This window comes from Drosophila hydei, unplaced genomic scaffold (assembly GCF_003285905.1).
Source record: "Drosophila hydei strain 15085-1641.00,03,60 unplaced genomic scaffold, DhydRS2 tig00000060-arrow-pilon, whole genome shotgun sequence".
Lineage (NCBI taxonomy): Eukaryota > Metazoa > Arthropoda > Insecta > Diptera > Drosophilidae > Drosophila > Drosophila hydei.
The window spans coordinates 5,184,966-5,205,132 of record NW_022045656.1 but is presented as its reverse complement, the minus strand read 5'-3'; the positions used below and the strand labels follow the sequence as shown (position 1 = coordinate 5,205,132).

The following is a 20,167-nucleotide window of genomic DNA, read 5'->3' as shown; positions in this document are numbered from 1 at the left end:
TTAGATGAATTTTCTAATCAAGTTTGCTTTAAATTAAGTTAATAGTAATTAAAAGTAATTATTAATAGTCCGCGCAGCAGAATATTTTATACGTAGGTTTGTTTAGGAGTAGCAGTGGAGTTCAAGCAAATGAGCGAGAGACATCACAAGAGAAGAAAAACTTCAGAGAGTTTATTAGAAAAATAACATCACAAGAGAAGAAAAACTTCAGAGAGTTTATGAGAAAAATAACTGTACCTGCATAGCCGAAAAACTATTTAGTTTCAAGTTTTACTTTTACTTTACTTTACATATTTTCAAACATTAATAGTCTATATACTTTATTTATGTTCTGAAATAGATTGGGTAGGCTTGTAACGAAGTTAGTCAATAAATCTTTTACCTATAGTAAATAAATTAAATATATAAAAGAGAAGCGGACATTTAGCTTAAAGCTTCAACTATTTCTTATCTTTCTTCGTAACCGTATTTTAAGGCAGCAAATAAAATTCATAAAAATATTTAATTAAATTGTTGAACTACTCGACTTTAAATTAAATCTGAGTATATTCTAAAGTTTACACTCTCACACACACGCACACGTCTTTAAGGGGATATTAAACAAAGTCATAAAACGTCTACTGGCTGCAGTTGGTAGCTGGCATTGACTTGGCCCGAAGGCCAAGCAGGCTATTAAAGAAATTCCTGGACGTAACAGTGAGTATCGAGCGAGTGCAGAGCGTTGCTGAAATGCCAAAGCGTCTTCGGCTTGTGGTTATAGCCACACGATGATGATGATGCCGATGCCTAGAATGATGATGATGATGATGTTGATGCGGATTGCATTGCTCATTAACACGAAACTAATTAATTGCGCAATTCAAGTAAACTATCATGTTGCGAGCGGGTACCGCCATTACAGGCACTTGATTGATCACCTCCAGCCGAGTGCAGCATGATCTTCTTTGAGCTAACAAGCTGAGGCCAAGTGCAGGGCCAAGGCTAGCACTAGGGCTGGGCTGCGGCTGTGGAGGGTGCCAAGTGCCAAGTGTCTGTTGGCCATGCAGCCCATTGCATTTTAAACGCTAATTTATTGTTAACTGCAACATGTTGCCGGTATGCAAAAATGTTGTCTGGCATATGCAATTAATTGTAACAAGGCCCCGCCAGCTAACTCAGTCAACCAACTAGCTGCTGCGGCTGCTCAGCTCTGCTTTGAGCCAACCTTTAACGAGCTTCAGCTGCATTGTGGCCAAAAAGAGTTTTGAGGCAGCGCGTTAACTCGCTGCAATTTACGTGTTAATTTGAAGTCGTGTCTCTTCAAATGTTTGGCTGCCCCCCCAAAAATAGAAAGAAAAGAAAAATAACTTTTACTCAGCGCGACGAGAAAGTCGTAAGTAATTCATGTGTTGCACGTAATTGCTAGGGTGTTGCTGCTGCTGCTGTGTCGGCTGTTGCTGCTGCAGTTGCAGGCAGTTGCGGGCGTTTGCATGTAACAAGCAGCTGCAAGATCGCTCTAACTATCAGTTAAGGTACCCGGCTCTGGCGAAAGTTTCCACTTAAAAAGTAGCCAAGTGCACTAATGTATGCCACAAAAAGCCCAGCGCAAACATTTCGATAGATATATCGATTCAGCAGATATCTACAAATTGATTCAAATAATTGTTTGAATTTATATTTGTTGTTGTTGATTTTTCAATTATTACTGTCGACAATACGAAGTAAATTTTTTGTAATTAGGCGACTATTGGCCTTGATCGATAACATGTGCTTGTATTAAAAATATAACGAAAATTTGGAATAAGCTGAATTAGCTGAAATTAGTCAACCATTGACAGCCAAGAATAGAATTTGTTAAGAATCAGCGGTACATTTTATATATTTCGATGCCTCTAGCATCGATTTAGTTATTAAACGATATCGATAACATGATTATTTTTTAAATATAGAAATATTTGATTAATATTGATTAATATCTAAGAAATCTTTGTATTCAGTGGTTAGACGAATATTTATTTCAAATGTTCACTGTTATCGAATAAAAATAATCGATACTTGGCATGTCAGTTAATTAGAAATAGAATGTAGATAGCATTAACAAGGTAAATTTCGTATATATTTTACTAGAAGAATTGATTAATAAAAAAGTTGTTGATCGATAATACACACAACGATCGATAACACAAACATTTGATGTATACAGAATACAATTCGCCTGAATTGCTCAAGATATAACTAGGTATCACTCGTTTTGTAGAAAATGTCAATCAATTCTGAAATATAATTACATATGGAGATTGTAGTTTCCTTATAGGTATAATTTATACTGGAGTAATAGAGCTTAACTTTTAACTGATATACCTCTTCTATAATGCTTCGATCTTCAATCGGAAACTCGTTTCTTTTGCAAATTCAATTTGAAAGTGTTCTGTTTATTGTTTGTGCAATATTTTGTTTGATGGGCAGGGTCAGGACCCAGAACCCTGATTTGAAGTCAAAAGTTATGAGCAAACAATTTTCTGCTTAAAAGCGTCTGTCAGAAAACTTTGGAGCGGCCCTTGTCAACCAACAAAATGGTCTGGCGAAATTGTAGCTTTTGCGATTTGTCTGCAATTACTCGTACGTTTTGGGAGGGCAGCCAGAACAGTTGTGAGAGACCCGAAAATGGAAACCGAGCCCGTACGTGATTTGTTTTTAACGAGATTTGTGTCCAAGGAAAACTATTGACAATGCAAATATTTTGTTACCCACTGGACTGTGCGACCGGAACCAGTCCACCGTCCAAATCTTTCTCATTTTGGGCGCGTCTGGATGTCCGCCCCTTTGCGCACACAATACAAAATATAGTGTGTCAAAAATGCGTGTTTGTGTGTTGCGCATGTAGTATATAATATTTCGCATAGTTTTGCAGCTGAAGTGATTCCCGATCAGCCCCTCAATAGTTGCGAAAAGTTGAAACAGTTTACAATTTCAAAAGAGACCCTTACACACACACACACACACACACATTCATGTCCGTCGTTAAGTTATCCAACGCCCCGTCCAGCCCCACGTTTCGCTTTTTAATTTGACAATCAATTGACAGTTCGTTTGGTAAACACAAACAAATTCACTCAAACAAATTCTGTGCAAAACTATTGCCGAACAATAAAAAATGGAGAAGAGAGAAAAATATCAAATAACTTGTCGATTTCAAAGCATATTTCATCCACTCTGCTCAAGGGCCTCTTATGTTACGTTTCAACAATTAATTGAATGCCACTCCGATTGACAAGTATTCAGCAGAAACACAACAGCTATGCAGCCTTTTGGGATTCCAGCTCTAAAATGTTGCTACACTTTCGTTCTATCCGCTGACCGGAACTGGGCAAATATAATATTACTACACAAATATCAGCCACTGGGAATGTAAGCCACAAGCGAAGTGTGTCAATTAACAATACAAAGAATTCGTGTTCGCATTTTAAAATCATATTTAAAATTAAAACGGAATTTCTGTACAAAAGCTCTTAGCTGTTTAAATAAAACTTGGACTACATATGGGGACTTGAAAATTGTGCCTTTTATACAAAGAACTGTAAAAAATTATCTTCGGATTACAGAAGTTGCGCGAGAGTTGGGACAGACCCTAAACGATAGTATGGTTTTAACGTGATCAGAGAGACGATATGTTGTACTACTTATTCAAGCCAAACATTTCCAAAATATCCTCCTTTGTAAGCTTGTCATCGTCGGCAGCATTAGGAGCTGCTGTAGCAGTATTTGCAGGAGCGGGCGCGGGAGCAGCAGGTCTAGGTTGAGGTGCAGCTAGCTGACGAACAGGGGCTGCCCCTTTGTTAGCTGGTTCGTTGGCTTTTTCATTTTCTACGGCTTTTATATTTGCTGCGAGCGCTGTAATTGTGTTTTTCTTGACTGTGACCGAGGATGCTTTGGGTGCTTCCTTGGGTGGCTTGCCGGCGGATTTCGGATAGTGTTGCGTCTTCACAGTCACCTCAATTTTGAAAGCAGGCTCATTTGTTGTGCTGAGCACCGAAATGTAGGGAAAATTTGTTTGGGAAGTGGATTTATCATTGCCCGATTTAGCTGGAACATTCCAGCAGCGATAGGTGGCCATTGAGATGCCTGGAGGTGGTATTGCAGGCTTTTCCGGTTCCACAACGGGCTCTGGTTCAGGCTCGTACTTGACGTCCTTGAACGGCGCCAGATAGGTGAAAAGCTGAGGGTAATTGTTTCGCTTTTTTTCACACATGCATGGGTCGGAGTCTTCTTCTATCTCTAGTGACGGCTCTTGCTCTTCTGCCTTAGACCAGTCACGGAACGGTGCCAGGTAGCAATAATCCGAATCGTAATCCTCCAAGCCAGTAATCGATAACTTTTCGCCATGCGCCTCCTCCACGTCATCAGCAAACGCTGGCGGGCAAGTGCAAATTTGGCATGTGCAGATGCATTCATCATCGCAGGACACGTCAGTGTCCTCGCAGGGCGGACAAACGGCAATGGGGCTGACCACATGGTGATACGGCACGGTCTCATCCTCCTCATTATAAGGCAACCACCGACAAATATACGGACCCTGACTGCACTCAGCAGTTATCACTGGTACCTCATGCGCGAAACACTCCATTTTATGACAAGTGCATTTAATATCCTTCTTCTTTTTCCTAGATCGCTTGACGTTGGACTTTTCCGACGTTTTGGAACTGGTTACATGCTTGATGGAGGTCTGTTCTAGTTTGTTCATGATATGCTCCATGGAGATCATCGTGTACTCCATACGCAGCGAACTTTGCGAGGTGACCTGCTTATTGAAATATAGCTCTGTCGTCTTAACGCTCCGAATGCTTATGTTTGTATTGGCTGAAGCCGTGTCCCAATGTTTATATGGCGCCTTTGGGGGCACACTGTGTTGTGATGCATCCGGTACACAGGTGCAGCCACGTGATTCAGGATCTTCGTAGATTAGGCGGGTCTGCAGCTCATCATAGAGCGCCTTATAAATGCACTCGATGCACTCTTCATACTGTTTCTGCTCGCCGTACATGAGGCCCGCATAAATTGCAAAAATCTCCGCCGTACGCTTGGACGCATGCAGCCAAAGGCACTCGGAGGTATGACGCAGCTGGGAGGCCAACGCCAGCAGATGCTTGCCACCCTCCCCTGTGCCATGGTAATAGGCACGGAAGGCGCGTTTCGTGATGCCGTAGGCCAGTTGGCTGTCCATGCGATTCATGCCCGCCTCGATGGCCAGATCGTGCAGAAAGTTTTCTTTGCTGAAGCGTTTTTGCGGCACCCGATCCACCCTGTAGCGAAACTCCTCGTAATGATTAAAGCTGCGTTTGATTGGCTCCTTCGCACGACGTGCCTGCCAAGGACGCAGCCGACAGAGGATCATGACCTTTATTATGCTATTGGCGATGTCCTCGATGTCCTCTTGAAAATATTCGACTTTCTTTTCTAAATTTACCGTCGTACATTTTGTGACTTCGGGACGCCAGCATTGACAGCCCTTGACCTTCGAATCGCTAAGGTCTTGGCCTGCAAAGAAAAGCGTCGAAAGCATTTTGACCAAAAATATTTGCCTAGAAACTGCAATTTGTTGTAAACAATTTGGTATGGGGGGATATGGGGATAATTTATAAATAATTTGACTACTTTATCAAAGTATAAAGGATAAATAAAATCAGGACATGATGGATACAGCTGACCCTTTGAGGAACTGAAAAAGAATAGAAAAGAGCTTCGAAAGAGAGAGCAAATCTCAATTCAAAGCAGCCACAGTTGAGTCGAGAAGAGAGAATTATTTTATTTAAATTTTTATTTCATTTAGCTTAGAGTTTGAGCAGTTCAACAAAATATATATGTATATATTTGAGCTACTTCTTGCCAACTCTCTGGCCAATACTTCCGCCTGTTTCCTATCAAAGGCGAACTGTGGAAAACATGTCCACCTGTTGCCGCTGCACGACGCGTTATTCAAGTTGGACGCAACGCAAGCAACTTGTCACTTCCTGAATGACGTCTGTCATAGTTTTGGCTGGGGAAGTGCATTGCTGACATGCTGCTGTTCGAAATGCTTTATTCGTGGCAGACATACAGAAAATCATATTTATCATCGGGGCCAAAGCACAGTGGGGAGACAGACAGTGGGGCTGGGCCGGGCTGGGCTGGGGCATCGGCCGTTGTTGCAACATGCAACCAAATGTACAAAAGCCCGCAGCAGCGACTGTGGCACGAATCATTCTGATATTTGTTTACCCAACAATTTGCCGTGCTCCATGCGCTGTTCTACTCTACTGTCTCTACATTGCCCCAACACAAGATGATGACCAGGAGGGGGCGTGTCGCGAGCGCCGCCTGATTTACTACTGTTAATTCGAAATACTTTTGTGATGCACTGCAAAGCGGAAATGCCGTGCGACACAGACACTCACACACACGCACACACGCACACTCGCATAGCATGCACTTATTTTAACAAGCGACTGCGCCAAAACAACAAACAAATTTCTATATGCTTCTCCAAAACTAGAAACAACATAGAAACTAATAAGAAATTCGAGATTCACAAAGACGAAACTTGAATACGCTTTGAGTAAAGCTATTTTAATTAAATATAATTAAATATGTATTTTTAATTTTATATTAAATATATATATATGAAATGTTTAGTATATGCTAAATAAACATTTATATTTTATATATTTTTCTTACAGGCTCAGGCTCTATAAGAGAAACATATTACTACACATATTATATATGTATTTTGGATTTTAGATTTTTTCCTCAGACTCAATCTGAGAAACACATTTTTATTATATACATTTATTTCAGATTTTTATATATAAATATAATATATATATTTATATGATCTACTTACTGATCTACTATAAATCTAAAATTATATTTAACCGCTTTACCAGCGATCCTCTTGCCACAGTTGTCCGACCCATTGTTCGACTCTAGTTAAAACGGAATCAAAGTCTGCACAAATATTGTCAGGCGGTCATGACAAATATTTACATAGGCAGCGCGTGTGTAGGTAAAATTTTGGGTCCGCCAACAAAAACAATCCGAAAAATATATTTATATATATAAATTTGTGCATGTATATATAAGCGTACAACGCCGGAAAATGCGGGCGCATTGACAGTGCGGGCGATTGATTTTTCCTGTATTTGCTCGCAGCCTCAGAGTCAAGTAACATGGTCGGGGAGGAGTATTAAAATAAATGCAGTGCAATGCTGTGCATAGAGAGGGGAGAGAGAGGGCAAGCAGAGGCCTCGAAGCTCGGGGCTCGGACTCTAGCTAACACGCTAACAGACAGTTTTAGTGCAGCCCAGAAAAATGAGTTTAATTGTTGACCTTAGCTATTAGCCCCTGTCAAATGGTTTCGGTTGACAGCAATTTGCGTTGTACTTTGAGTTTGGTTCGAGTTGGCTTTGTATTTTGTCTCTTGTCTTTTGTCTTTTGGACTTGTGTCTTTCAGTGTCGGCATTCATTGCACTTTAATTTATATGCAAAAAGCACAACGAGCATTTTGCACAAGTTTCTTGGTATTCCATGATTTGGAAGTGTGTATGTGTGTGTGTGTGTGGAATACGTATATGAGTACGCTTTGGTATGCACCAAAGGCGCTGACTGACAGGCCTCGAGGTATCAGAATCGGAGAGGTCCGTTGCAGCGGTCGGGCCACGTTTGATATTTGTTTATGCTGCAGCCACAGCAAAAATTCTCTGTATTCCACTTCTTGTTATTCTTGACTTGCAGTATATCTATACTCCTATATATGTATATATATATATATATATGTCCATTTAACGGGGCCATGTGCTGTACAAGTTGATGATTATTGCCCTTTTGGGCAGTTTGATTGTGAAATGCTCTGTGGCGTGCTATAAATGTTACGTTGAACACAAGCAAATTGACTTGTAAGCAGACAATTGCAGCTTATTGATCTTAGCAGCGTATGAGAAGCGCAAAGAAAGGCGACGTGCTGAATTTAATGTACGTGTTTACCGGACAACTGAATATGACAATGAGCATCGCATTTACGAAGTGTGGAATGCGAACTCTTAGAATGTCTTTTGAAAGACAGAGAGGGAAGCTGGGAGAGAAAGAGACAGAAAAGCACTGAGTGCAAGAAGTAAACTTGAATTTTTGTATACGGTTTTTTAACAAACTTATTCTCTCTTTTAAATAATATATTTATTTATTCTTTGTTAACAAACTATAAATTTTTATGCAGAGCTTTTCTTTTACTCAAATCAATTATTTTTTGCTAACAAACTACATCTATACGTAGCACTTTTTTACTCAAATCAACTATATACTGAATTTTTTCTCAGTGTAATAAACTGTTCTACGAAACAGGTTAACGATCTGCACTCAACTCAATCAGCACTTGACAGTTCAATAGTTTTATGAATCTACTCAGAATCATTTATAGTTTAGCTTCAAAACAAGCAAGTTCTCGACAGTATTTCAAGTATGAACGTGTTAGGCCTCGAAATGGCCTATAGTACACAATTATATAAGTGCCAAGGGTGAATGTATTCCATTGGATACGCAAATACAATAATATCTCGATAGCTACTGATATAAAGAAGTGTCATTACGGTCAAGAAGAGTGCATTCAAAATGCGATCAATCAGCTGATTATACGTTATCCGAAAGGTCTGCCAAAGCTGGGCACATCGTCATTCGATGATTTTCGACCAGGAGATCTATGAGCTGATGCCGCAACTTGATCTGGGAAGGTTAGTTGACTGTTGGACCACTGAAGTGTCACTAGCTGGATCTCATCAATTCTATATAGTTTCTCTCTTGAACTGGGCGATCAGTTTTCAGTGAACTTGGATCTTACGCTAACCTTTAATCGAGTCTACAATGAAAACTGGCTGGAGCTTTGGAACGATGTAGAGCCTAAGCTGTCGCCCAGTTTCAGCAGGGCGGATGCTCAGCTGCTGAATAAGATATTTGAGGTAATCTCATATGATGAAATGTTCCTATGAAAATTGTGTTGAGCTCGCTGACTCACGGTTCTCTCAAGTATTACAATTTATATTCATAAACTTGCTTACACTTCTGTTATTGATACACACTGTATCAATTTCAGAGCAGGGCATATTAGGCTGAATTAGAAAATGCTTCCGAATGTCCCCACTATTTACATTTAGAACAGAGTATTCTACCAGCTGGCAGCTATATATTCCCAGTGTCTGAGTAAGGTTAATCGGTTGATCGACTCAATGCTATCTACAACAGTCTCACGAAACTAAACGGGTTTGTTGATAAAAAATGCAACTGCGACTTGTTTCAAATGCATTTCTAATGTTAAGTGCTATTACCTAACGAACTGTCGTATCAACAAGTATAATGAAGTTTTTGAATCAAATCTTTAGCAAAACAATATTATTTGTTTACACATGGAAGGCAGTTAGTGACGCTCTGCAACTGCGTAGGTGAGCTCAAGATGTAGTTTGGAATCCGAGTTTTTATTGATCTCTTGGCAGCTGGTGACATACAGAAATGTTATTTTGGAGATGACAAATGCATTGCGGAGAGCACAAATCAATATTTGCGAAAGTATGGCAAGGGGAATATTGATCTGGGTCTGCCGCCATTTGATAATCTTCCAATAGACGACATAACACTCATTAACTCACCTGGACCACTCTGGATAAGCTACAAGCTGAAGAACCAGCGACTTAAGGGCTTTGAAAATGCGACAATTACTGGCATAACGGGCTTTAACCGTCAACCGGAAATGAATAAAATGATTATCGAACTGAAGATTCCAAGTCTCGTCTGCCACGGCGACTACGAACTGCGAGGCCGTGGCGTCATCTTGTATACCAATTCAAGTGGTTCCACTAAATCGGATTTGCAGAATGTGCGTTTAAAATTGAATATCAAGAATTTTATCGAGTATCGCAAGAATCGCAGGTATCTCAAGGTCTACGGTGTGTCGACTCAAATCGAACTGGATCGGTAAGATGGAGCTAAAACTAAATCTCACATCGGTCCTCATATTTGTCTCTTTGTTAGCTGGATACTGACTGCTGATAATTTATTTAAGGAGAACACGGATCTAACTCTTTTGCTCAATCGTGTGATCAACGAGAATTGGATCGAGTTTTGGAATGAGATTGAAGCGACCATCTTACCCGTTTATACAAAGAGTATATTAAATATTGTCAATAATATAATATACAATATTCCCTATGATGAGTTGTTTCTAACCCACTGAGAGCTGCTGGACACTAACTGTAATTAGACAAATTAATCTACAGAAAGTATTTAATGTTACGAAAATCATAGGTTAATTTTTTCTTTTTCTTTTGATTTGATAATAAATATTTAATATTTATTTATGCCAGTCAAAAACAAATTGTGTTAAGTTCATAAAGAAGAAATTTAAAAATTTCCAAAAGTTTTGCATGCATTGATTTCTTATCGAATCGTATCGAATAAGCAGACAAATAGTGTCTAATTTTAACCTTAAAGGAAACAAATTATTTTCAGGTATTTGCCAAATTATACGCTTCTTATCGATAAACAAATATGTCAAAAAGAAAATATATGTACATATATATATAAATCTTTTAATATTAAATTAACATTTAAATTTCATCCTATTAATAAAAAACTTTTTTCGGCCTTATAATGATAATAAATTTGCGCTTTGATAATACATCTGCCATTTGAATTGCTTTGCTCGTGACCTTTAGCTCTGACTATTCAGTAGCATCTTCTGAATTGGAATTTCTATTGTGCATTGGAAGAGAAGCCACCCTAAAAGAGACTGTCGAATCAGTGCTATCCAGAACTGCCCACACTCAACGCCTTCCAATTCCCACAGCGACTTTAATTTATCACGCTTGATCTTGATTAAAAGCAAACACCCGCAACCCGTTCCGCGCCTAAAGACCCTAAAGAGAATAGATTGTTGAAAGACGGGGGTGGGGCGGAGGAGTTGGGCCATGGCAAATCCAGTCGGGCAGTCAGACAGCCAATTATAGACAGTCAAAGTCGCGTAAAGATGCCAGAATGAAGATCCACAGACACGAAAGCTGAATGAAAACGAAAAACGAGCAACGGAAAATTAAAATTATAATATGAAAAGAAGAAGAAGAACAACAACAACAACAACAAGGAGAACAACTGCAATAAAGACATCAACAGTTCGGAGGCATCAAAGAATCAAGCGAGACACTCAAAAGGGAGGACATAGGTGGTCAGAGAGGGGTAGAAAGTGTAGCGAAGGGGGGCCAAAGGGCAAGTTGTAAGATTTCCAAAAATAATATTAAAATTAGCAACGAAGCGCAACAAATGAGATTTTCAACCAGTTGCAGTTGCGCTCTCCCAGATGCCGTTGCCAGGCCCAACGCTGGCCGTAAATTGAACGAGCGTCCAGGCCTCGGCAGAGGCGTAGATCAATCAGTGCAGAGCCAAAGAGACAGAGATAGAGGCAGAGGCAACAGCAACAGTCGAGCAGACAAACAGCTTAGTCCCAGTAATTAGGAATGATAAATGTGGAAAACGCATTGCATAAAGCAAGATACAGAAGCCGAGGCTTGCCCATCGAAAGGGTTATAAATAAAGAACGAAAAAACTCAGAGACGCAGTCAAACAAATTGGGCAATACGTGTGCTGGTAAAAAATTCATGGATAAACTGGCACATCAGGCACATCAATGGGCTAGTGGGAAAGGCAATTAAAATCTGGAGTAGGGCGGGAGCGTGTGGGCGGTGCTAAGTAAGCGGTCTTTAGGCAGAGTTATGGCAGCGAAAAGTTGCGCCTGCTTAAGATCTTATACGAATGATATAGTATATGGCAATAATAATTGTTACTATGCGAGGGTGGAAGAACTTGCCTGACCTGTAAAAGGGAAAACACAAATATAAATGGAAAACTAAAATTTCTTTAAATTAATATTTTAATTTATGAAATTAATTTTTGTAGCGTGGAAACTTATCATCTAAAAGTTCACTTTGGTTACTTGAAGACTTAAAAACTATTTCATCATAAACATGAATCCAGGAATCCCTGCTGAGATAATTTCCAGAAAAATGTCTTAATATTGTGGTCCAGACAGAAGGCACAGTAATTTCTAGAGAGTTTGCGTTAAATATTTAATGTCTTCTTTCCGTACTTTTGCTGTTGTTGTTATGGCTCTTGAGCAATGCCAATAAAGGTGACTAAGTTCACTAAGTTAGCCAATTCGAGTCCGTTGACTGATGTTTACGAAAATAGTTGAATGTTAATTGACATTCCAAAGTGGTCGATTGTCTTTTACGCCATAGACAAAGGAACAGTTGACAGGGGAGGAGGGTTGGCAAGCTTGTAAGCAAAATCTCAATTTTACTGCTCTTTTCCCTTGCCCAGTCTCCCTCTCACTTTTATGCTCTACGTCTCTATATCTCTCCATCACTTTATTTCACCTTTTTTTGCTGCTTTGCATTTTATATATGAAAATAAGTGCACCATTTCCAATTACACTTTATTTCAAACAATTAACCAGTCAGAAATGCCAGAACGAACCCTCAGCTGAGCTCATGCGATGGGTCTACTTTCAACTGTACTGGACGCCCCATTCGCCCCGCCTTGGGGCTAATAATGTTAGCGCCATATTTGACCGCCGTGTTGGCGTTATCACGACTCGACCAGGCCGAACCGCGGCGGGCCAGTCCGAGCTGTCTGAAGGCAACAATGTTGGCTAACCGCAAGGCTGGCCGCCAGGTGCAAGTGGCCGTGTTGCCAAAGCGGATGGGTATGGGTGGGTGGTTTCGAGTGGGGCAGGGCACATTTACATCATTTGCGGTTAGTGCGGGGCATTTGCATTTTGCATTTGGCATTTGGCATGGCACGGAATCTCACGGATATGTGTCTATAACAAAACAATTAGAAACGACGACGAGGACGACGCTTAGCTAAAGCCCTCGACGATTGGACGCTGATTTATGAGTGGTGCAGGGTGGTGCGGTGTGGTGCCTACACAAAAACTCCAAGACAGTCACGTAGCAGCAGGCCGCGGGGATTAGTTTGACGGCAAACGGCAAATAAAAGAAAACGCGACGCACACATAAAAAGTCAAGCCGAAAAACTGCTGGATGACGGCTGTGTGGCTGGGTGGGTGTATGACTCTCCAAACAAGCTCGTGCTTTGTTTTTTTCTACTTTTTCGTTTTTTGGTTAAGTCAGCCGTGGGGCATTGGGGCATAGTAAAATGCTAGAGAAACAATTATGCAATTACTTAATTTGATAGCCCAAGTGTGTGCCATCAGTCGGCATACGAAACCCCAGTTAGAGGCTTCTACTAGTGCATATTACGTATACGAACGTAACGTATACGCCCCGGCAGCTCTCCCACTATTTCGTTCTCTCTGTGTCTTTCCGCTGCCTTCACTTTGTGGCCTGTAATTGTTTTAACTGCCTTGTGCACGCGCTTTGTTTACACGACCTGTGGCCAGTACGAATGGCATTGCTTACAAGCAACTGCTTGGCTCGCTTTTGCATGTTGCATAGGAGTGTGTGGCTTCCGGTTGTAGCTGTTGGCATTTATGAATTTGTTGCTAAGATTTGCATTCAGCTTGCATTTCTTTCTATTGAGAAAGCCTAAAAAATTGCCATTAGCAAAAAAGCCCAACGCCAAATTCTTAACTCATATATTTCGGGCTCCCCTACATTTAGCTCCAACTGCCTATAAGTATCTTAGGGTCCCATAAGTCGTGCGCAATAACTTCCGCTTGAAAAGTGTCATAGAGTGCAAAAAAAGGGTAGGTAGTTAAGATGAATAAGTTGTTATTATCATGGCTAAAAATATGTCATACGCCACGTGTGCTCTGTGTGCTTGTTTGTTCTGCGTCTGTGTGTGTACGAATTACCCACTTCTGTATCGTGTTGCGTCGTTCCGGCGAGTCCGTCAGCTGGTGTGCGAAATTTCAGCAACAATCAACACCTCAACGCCGAAAAAAAATAAGGAAAAAAGCTGAAAGCGCGGCGTAGGTAGAGGTAAAGTGCTGGAAATTGTTGGAAATCATGGCTAATATAAATCATCTTGGCAAGCAGCTTTGCATGTTTAAGTGTCATACATAAGGCGCGCACATATGAATGCGAGCCACCACCGCCCCGTTTCGGCTCTCGTTTGAAGTGGGCGTGGCATTGGGGCAGCAGTCGTAGCTGCGAGACATAAACACTTGAAGCTCAACCCTTTTGCTGACTTTGGCAAATGTGACGCCAACTAAAAGCGTCAACGAGCAGCCCCCAACCACGCCTCACCTGGGCGCACCTTAGACCCTAAGCACACACACAACCATATATATATATATAAATATATATACAAGTCTTGTTTGTTTTGTAGCTCAAGTTGTGTTTTTGTGTTTATTTTCGTTTGGATTTACTAAAGCAATTTCCATTGTTATTCCTTAAAGGCAACGCTCAATAGTCTGCTGTGTGTGTGTGTGTGAATGTAAACACATATTTGACATTTGCTGCACACAGACAGGCACACATATACATATACATACATCTTTATATTTATTTTTTGTGCAAATAAATAGTTGCAACAGCTGCTGGCATATGCCTTGAACCTTGTGTTTCACCTCGACTTACCTTGCGGCAAGTTTTCTGCAACAAGCGTTGAGACAAATGATTTTTATTTTCCATGTCTTATATATGTAACAATTTTTAATTAAGATTGATTCAATTAAGCTGCTATGTGTGTGTGTGTGTGTCTGTGCCTGTGTATCTGGTATTTACTCATCCGCAGCTATGTCAACTGTATTTTCTATGGAATTTTCAATTAAAATAGCAGCAAACAAATGAAATATTTCATGAGAACTCACATTATGAACTACAAAAATAGTAGATGCAGAATTTGAAATGGATTTATTTACATTTAACATAATTTCAATGCGAAGAGTGAGCAATTAAACTGTAATTATCTCATATTATTTATTTATTTAGATGGAAATTTTAATTGAAGTTAATTGAAATTAAAAGCGAATTAGAATGAACGAACTAGATGGAAAATTTTTAAAGTTTTCTTGGAAAATTGGGGCAAGGCAATGGAGAATATATTTAAAAGAAATTTAAACCAGCTACAAATTAAAAAAAATCATCTACAACCATTGCTCTTTGACTGACCTACGTTAAAGAGCCAATATTGAAATTTTAGCTACCAGATTATCACGATTATTTATATATTTCTCATTCGAATGCCCAGAATCAATATATTCTTATATAAATGAATTGATCCCTATGTATTGAGATCTAAGAATAATGGGTCAATTAATACAATTGAAATTGAAATTAAAAATTAAAGGAAATTTATAAAATTATTTTTTAAATATTAATATTGTTTCTCAAACTGCTTTACTTGTGATTTTGAAGCTAAGCTTAATGTAGTTTGCTACCTTAACTAACTATATATCATGGCCAGGCCTAGAACATTAACTGTAATATTATTGACGGCGCGCACATTCTCAGGATCCTTGAGAAGCCGAGTGATAATAGAATCTGCATGTCACATTCAACTTTGACATTTTGCTTTGATGTGAATTAACAATGCGTAACTACAGTTCAAATTCACGGGGTGTCTGCGACACCTGCTTGTGTTTATTTCTAGACACGCACTCAAATACTTTGCTGTCTGTGTGGGTGTGTGTGCGTGTTTATTGCTGGGGCTCATATAAGAATTAAGCCATAATGCTTTCAAGTGCAAAAACTTGACAAACGCAACATGACAAACATAAATAACGAAAACGAGAACGAGAACAGAGAACAGCGACATCTCACATATGATTTTATGATGTGAATTTCAGCAACAGCAACAACAACGAAACCTACAGAACAACTGTAAAACTAACAACTCCGTCAAGTCAAGTTAGAAAACTCAGCAAAAAACACAAAGTTGAACACAACTAGCTAGAGTATTCATATATATGTAACACCCAGCCACGCCTGCATCTAAATATTTAATCGTGGGAGTGGAAAAAGAAATTGGAATGTCAGAGAGAGAGAGAGAGAAAGAGAGAGAGCGAACGAAAACAAGCTCTAGCAGGACATGAGTTGAGAGCGAAATATCTAAATGACATTTACTCACTCAGTCAGCTGCAGCTATGTCAGAGGAGTGTGGGGGGTGTGTGTTGAGGTAGCAGCTTAGCTAAATTGCATAAAATTTATTTAAATGATAAGGCTGGGGGTAAGGGATGCGCATGGGGTGTTTAAGCTTTAAAACAATAACTATGCAATATGTGCAAAACGTCTGCTGGCATTTTACCTACACGAGATGTTACAGACGACACATGGGCGTCCCCCTTGCGCTCTCGCACGCCCCTAATGCTGTCGCCTAAGCCAAAGCAACTAAAGCTAGACACTGGTTCGCCCCTCCCCGGCTATCCGTCCCTTTGGCCCAGCAAACTGTCGTCAGTCAGCTTAAATTTATTGCTTCCTTATGTTGTGTTGCGTTATGAAAATAAATACCTTTGCCACACAGACAGCCGCTCGCAGTGTGTGCATGTGTGCGTCCGTGTGTTTGTGTGTCCCACTCTCTAATGCTTAAACTTGAACTTTTTTGTTACGCCCATATTTTATGCTGCTCCCTATGCGCACTTTTAAAATATTATATTATATTCCTTCCTCTTCTTTGTTACTTCTTATTTTTTTGTTTGTTTCGCAAAACTTTGAAGAATTTTTTGGTTATGCGAGGCTCTAAATTTTGTGTGTCAGTGTTTATTTTTTTTTTTTTTGTTTTTTTGTCGACTTTTGGCAGTCCTTGAAGCAGATACTACCCACTCAGTTGTGGCCCCTACAGCTCTTCTAATGCCCGCGCTGGTGCCGGGGCTGCTCTGTCTGACCTCGTTTTTAATGGCGTTTGTTTTGAAACGGGATTTCCGCTGTGCGGAAAGGGTTTTACGACTGCTTTTTATGGGCTTTTCCAAATGTACACACACACTCAGACACAGACACATGCATAATTCCATATGCAACTCTCATATTTCGTATATCATTTATTTAAACTTTGCATTATGACAAGCTCGTGTCATATTTTCGGTCTGCAGCACTTGGCGTATATTTAATATTGCCAGCGACCCACTTGCCGTCTGCCCGCCCTGATACTTGCCATCTAAAATGCATTACGCAATCGATGAGTGTAAAAAAGCTAGCCAAAAAAAAAACATATACAGCTAAGTGGAGCAGGCGCATAAATAAATCACAATTACTCAAACGAATATAAATACACAAATGCTTCTATCCAAATATATTCATTACCTGCTTGTTAGATATTCACTTAAATATGTGCAATAAATGGAATAATTAAGTATTCGTCCTGTACCCGACAACATTTACAATTATTTATTTAAGCCAAGCATCTTAAAAGTGAGCGTTTGCAGTATATTTAAATTTATTTAAATCAATTCTTATCGAATATTCAATTTATCTCCAGGGAGCAAAGAAATCAATTCAAATATTTGCCATGAGATACTATAAATGACGAATATACCTAAATACATTCGACTACGAATTTCTGTGCCAATTTTAAATGTTTTTTAATAAAAAGGCTTTGTTGTCTAAGCATGATTTATGCCTATAACATGCTTACAATTAAAGCGACGATTCGACTAAAGACTTGTATAAACTTTGATTGTGTTATAGTATTTTTATTTAAATATTTATTAAGCGATGGCAGAGTTTTACGATAACGACTCAAGATATATTAAGTAGTAAGAGAGGCAGTGCGGGCGACTAGGAGATTCCTTGAACATAGTGGAATGCTGCTACTCCAATCACTCTACGCTACTTTTATACAAATATTTATCGCAGCCACATATACCCACACATGTGGTCTGCATACTGCGAAGCTGACGCAGCGAGTGTGCTTGTGCTGCAGCATGGACTTTACTATGGTAACTTGATTGTTGTGCAACTTTTCTTTTAGATGAACTTATTTAATGAAATGTTCTGGACGTAATATTGACATATTGCTATGGCACAAGTTTTTGGTATTTGAAAAAGGAGTTTTTGCAACAAGAGCAAATTAGATATTTCCATCTTTTGTGGTGTAGAGGCTAGGCTAAAAAAAAGATAGCTAATTATCATAGGCATCGATAATAAGGAAATGTGTTTGGAAACATACAGACGCGCGGATAGGCAGGCATCGTGAACTTAAACACCTTATGTCTGCCTATCACATACATTTTCACAAAGCCATTATACCCTGACTTCCCATTATTGTATTGTGCTTGCTGCCTATTTTATTTTTGTTAAGAGTTTACTTTAATTTTAAGAAAATCGAATCATAAATATATGGAGTCTTAGGATTCCGACTGACATCTATTTGATACAATTAAAAATTATTTTTTCTTTCAAATTTATTTTTAAATTTTATTATTTCTTATTGCACATTTCTATTACAAATATTTTTGTCTCTGACCGCATTGAAGCTCAATTAGTGTATCTACATCTATAGATATCTAGCCTATTGATTTAACTCTTACCCAATTTCCAAGAGTGCAATAAAATCAACGACTGTTTTCACATTTGATTCGCCTCTTTTCATTAATTATGTAAAATTGTTGCACAAATAAAATGAAAATCGAGCAAACATGTGACAACAAATTGCTAACTGTCTGTCTGCCTGACACTCTCTACTCTCTATCTCTCTCTCTCACTCTATCCCTCTCTGTCACTCTGGCTTATATATGATGGGCCTGCCAATATTGAATTTGAAATTAAATCGCCCCAAAAGGCAAATGGACAATTGGTTGCCCGCTTGGCAACAGTTGTGCCAAATTGGCCCGGCTGCTGTCCATCCCCTGCTCCAAGCGATGCCCGCACAGATTTAGCCCCCCTTGGAAATCTGCATGTGTTAATTACTGATAGGTCTGCGGAGGGGAAGAGTCGAGAGTCGAGAGTCGAGTCATAGGGTCAAGGGTTCGGTGATGCAAAAAATTGTCAACATGGCGGCGGCTGGCTGTTGGCGGCTGGTGGAGTAGCTGCCAGTGCAAGCTGCTCCATGCCGGTGATTTATAAACCCCAATACAGGCAGCACGAAGGAAGGGCGAGGCGGGGAGGAGCAAGTTGCGCCCACTTGAATTTGCATTTACCTACAGCAAAAACAAATAAACGTCTAATCGACGTGCGCTTGGGTCTGGGCAGGTGGCATCAACTGTTGCCGCGCAGACAGCGACAAATTATGTGACGTAACAGCTGCCAAAATGTGGGTTGGTGGTGCGCCAAGGGGCGTGGCTGGGTGCAAAAACTGATGCTGGCCATAAACAAATAAAACACAGTTTGGTCGAGAAATTGATTTTTTGCGCCTAATCAAAAACGAATTAATTTCAGTCGCATGTGACAAATGCTTTTCTGTGTGTGTGTGCGTGAATGGGTGGTGTGGCAAAGAGAGGGCGGCATTTTATTTTGATTTTTGGCCAACTAGCTAGCCACAGCGCCAGTGCTATCTAAGCCCCTAACCCCAATTGATTAAATTGGCATGAAATAAAATTTATGTTGCCTGCTATACTTCCATCTTCCTTTTTCTTGCCTTTGCGGTGGTTGCAAGGTGTTTGGCTTTAGTGGTGGCAAGTGCCACCAAGTGGACCAAACCACCCTTTGCGAGGCTGTTTCTCTTAAAGTCTTAGCAAATTATTGTGCTTCACTTAAAGCCTTCAGAATTAGATGATGCGTATGCCAGCTACAGCTCTAACTAGCTTACTCAACCCATCGGCAATTATCAGTGAAGTTTTGTGGCCGAAGCTGCGGAAGTCCAGACGAGTTGATGTTCGAACTTTTCAAATTTGTCCGAACAATGAAGTTTTGTTGTAAATTCTGCGTGAATCATTTGAATTGATAAATAAGTTTACGAAACATCTTGCGAAATGAAATAAAGCCAGTTGAAAGTTTAACGAGAATTTTGTAATTGGGAATCAAATTTAATTTAACAAGCAGAAAAACTTTTGTGTAAAACAATGAAGAAATAAAAAATAAATGAATAAATAAAAAACATAATGATAAAAAAAAATGAAATAATTAATAGCAAAAAATATAAATCTATGAAAAAAATTTATAATATAAAGCAATTAAATTAATAAATAAACAAAAGTAAATAAATAAAAAGCATTAAATAAATAAAGCACATAATAAATAATACTTTCAATATATTTGAAGGATCCAATTAAACTAATACT

The 20,167-nt window shown here is 39.5% G+C and overlaps 2 protein-coding genes across 3 annotated transcripts; one reads left to right on the top strand and one right to left on the bottom strand.

The window, feature by feature from the left end:
* Nucleotides 1–3,428: 3,428 nt before the first annotated feature.
* Nucleotides 3,429–5,779, bottom strand: LOC111593102. Its single transcript, XM_023305705.2, has one exon. It carries the CDS (start codon nt 5,537–5,539, stop codon nt 3,656–3,658), a length of 1,884 nt encoding a protein of 627 aa, XP_023161473.2. The 5' UTR covers nt 5,540–5,779; the 3' UTR covers nt 3,429–3,655.
* A 2,661-nt stretch (nt 5,780–8,440) lies between these two features.
* LOC111593724 (circadian clock-controlled protein-like) lies at nt 8,441–10,267 on the top strand. Of its 2 annotated transcripts, none has more exons than XM_023306700.2 (4): nt 8,441–8,735; nt 9,381–9,436; nt 9,492–9,969; nt 10,027–10,267. In XM_023306700.2, the coding sequence occupies exons 1-4, from the start codon at nt 8,683–8,685 to the stop codon at nt 10,226–10,228; spliced, it is 789 nt and encodes a 262-aa protein (XP_023162468.2). In that variant the 5' UTR covers nt 8,441–8,682; the 3' UTR covers nt 10,229–10,267. The 2 variants fall into 2 exon arrangements, with proteins under 2 accessions (XP_023162468.2, XP_023162477.2); XM_023306709.2 differs by lacking the exon at nt 8,441–8,735 and adding an exon at nt 8,969–9,311.
* Nucleotides 10,268–20,167: the final 9,900 nt, after the last annotated feature.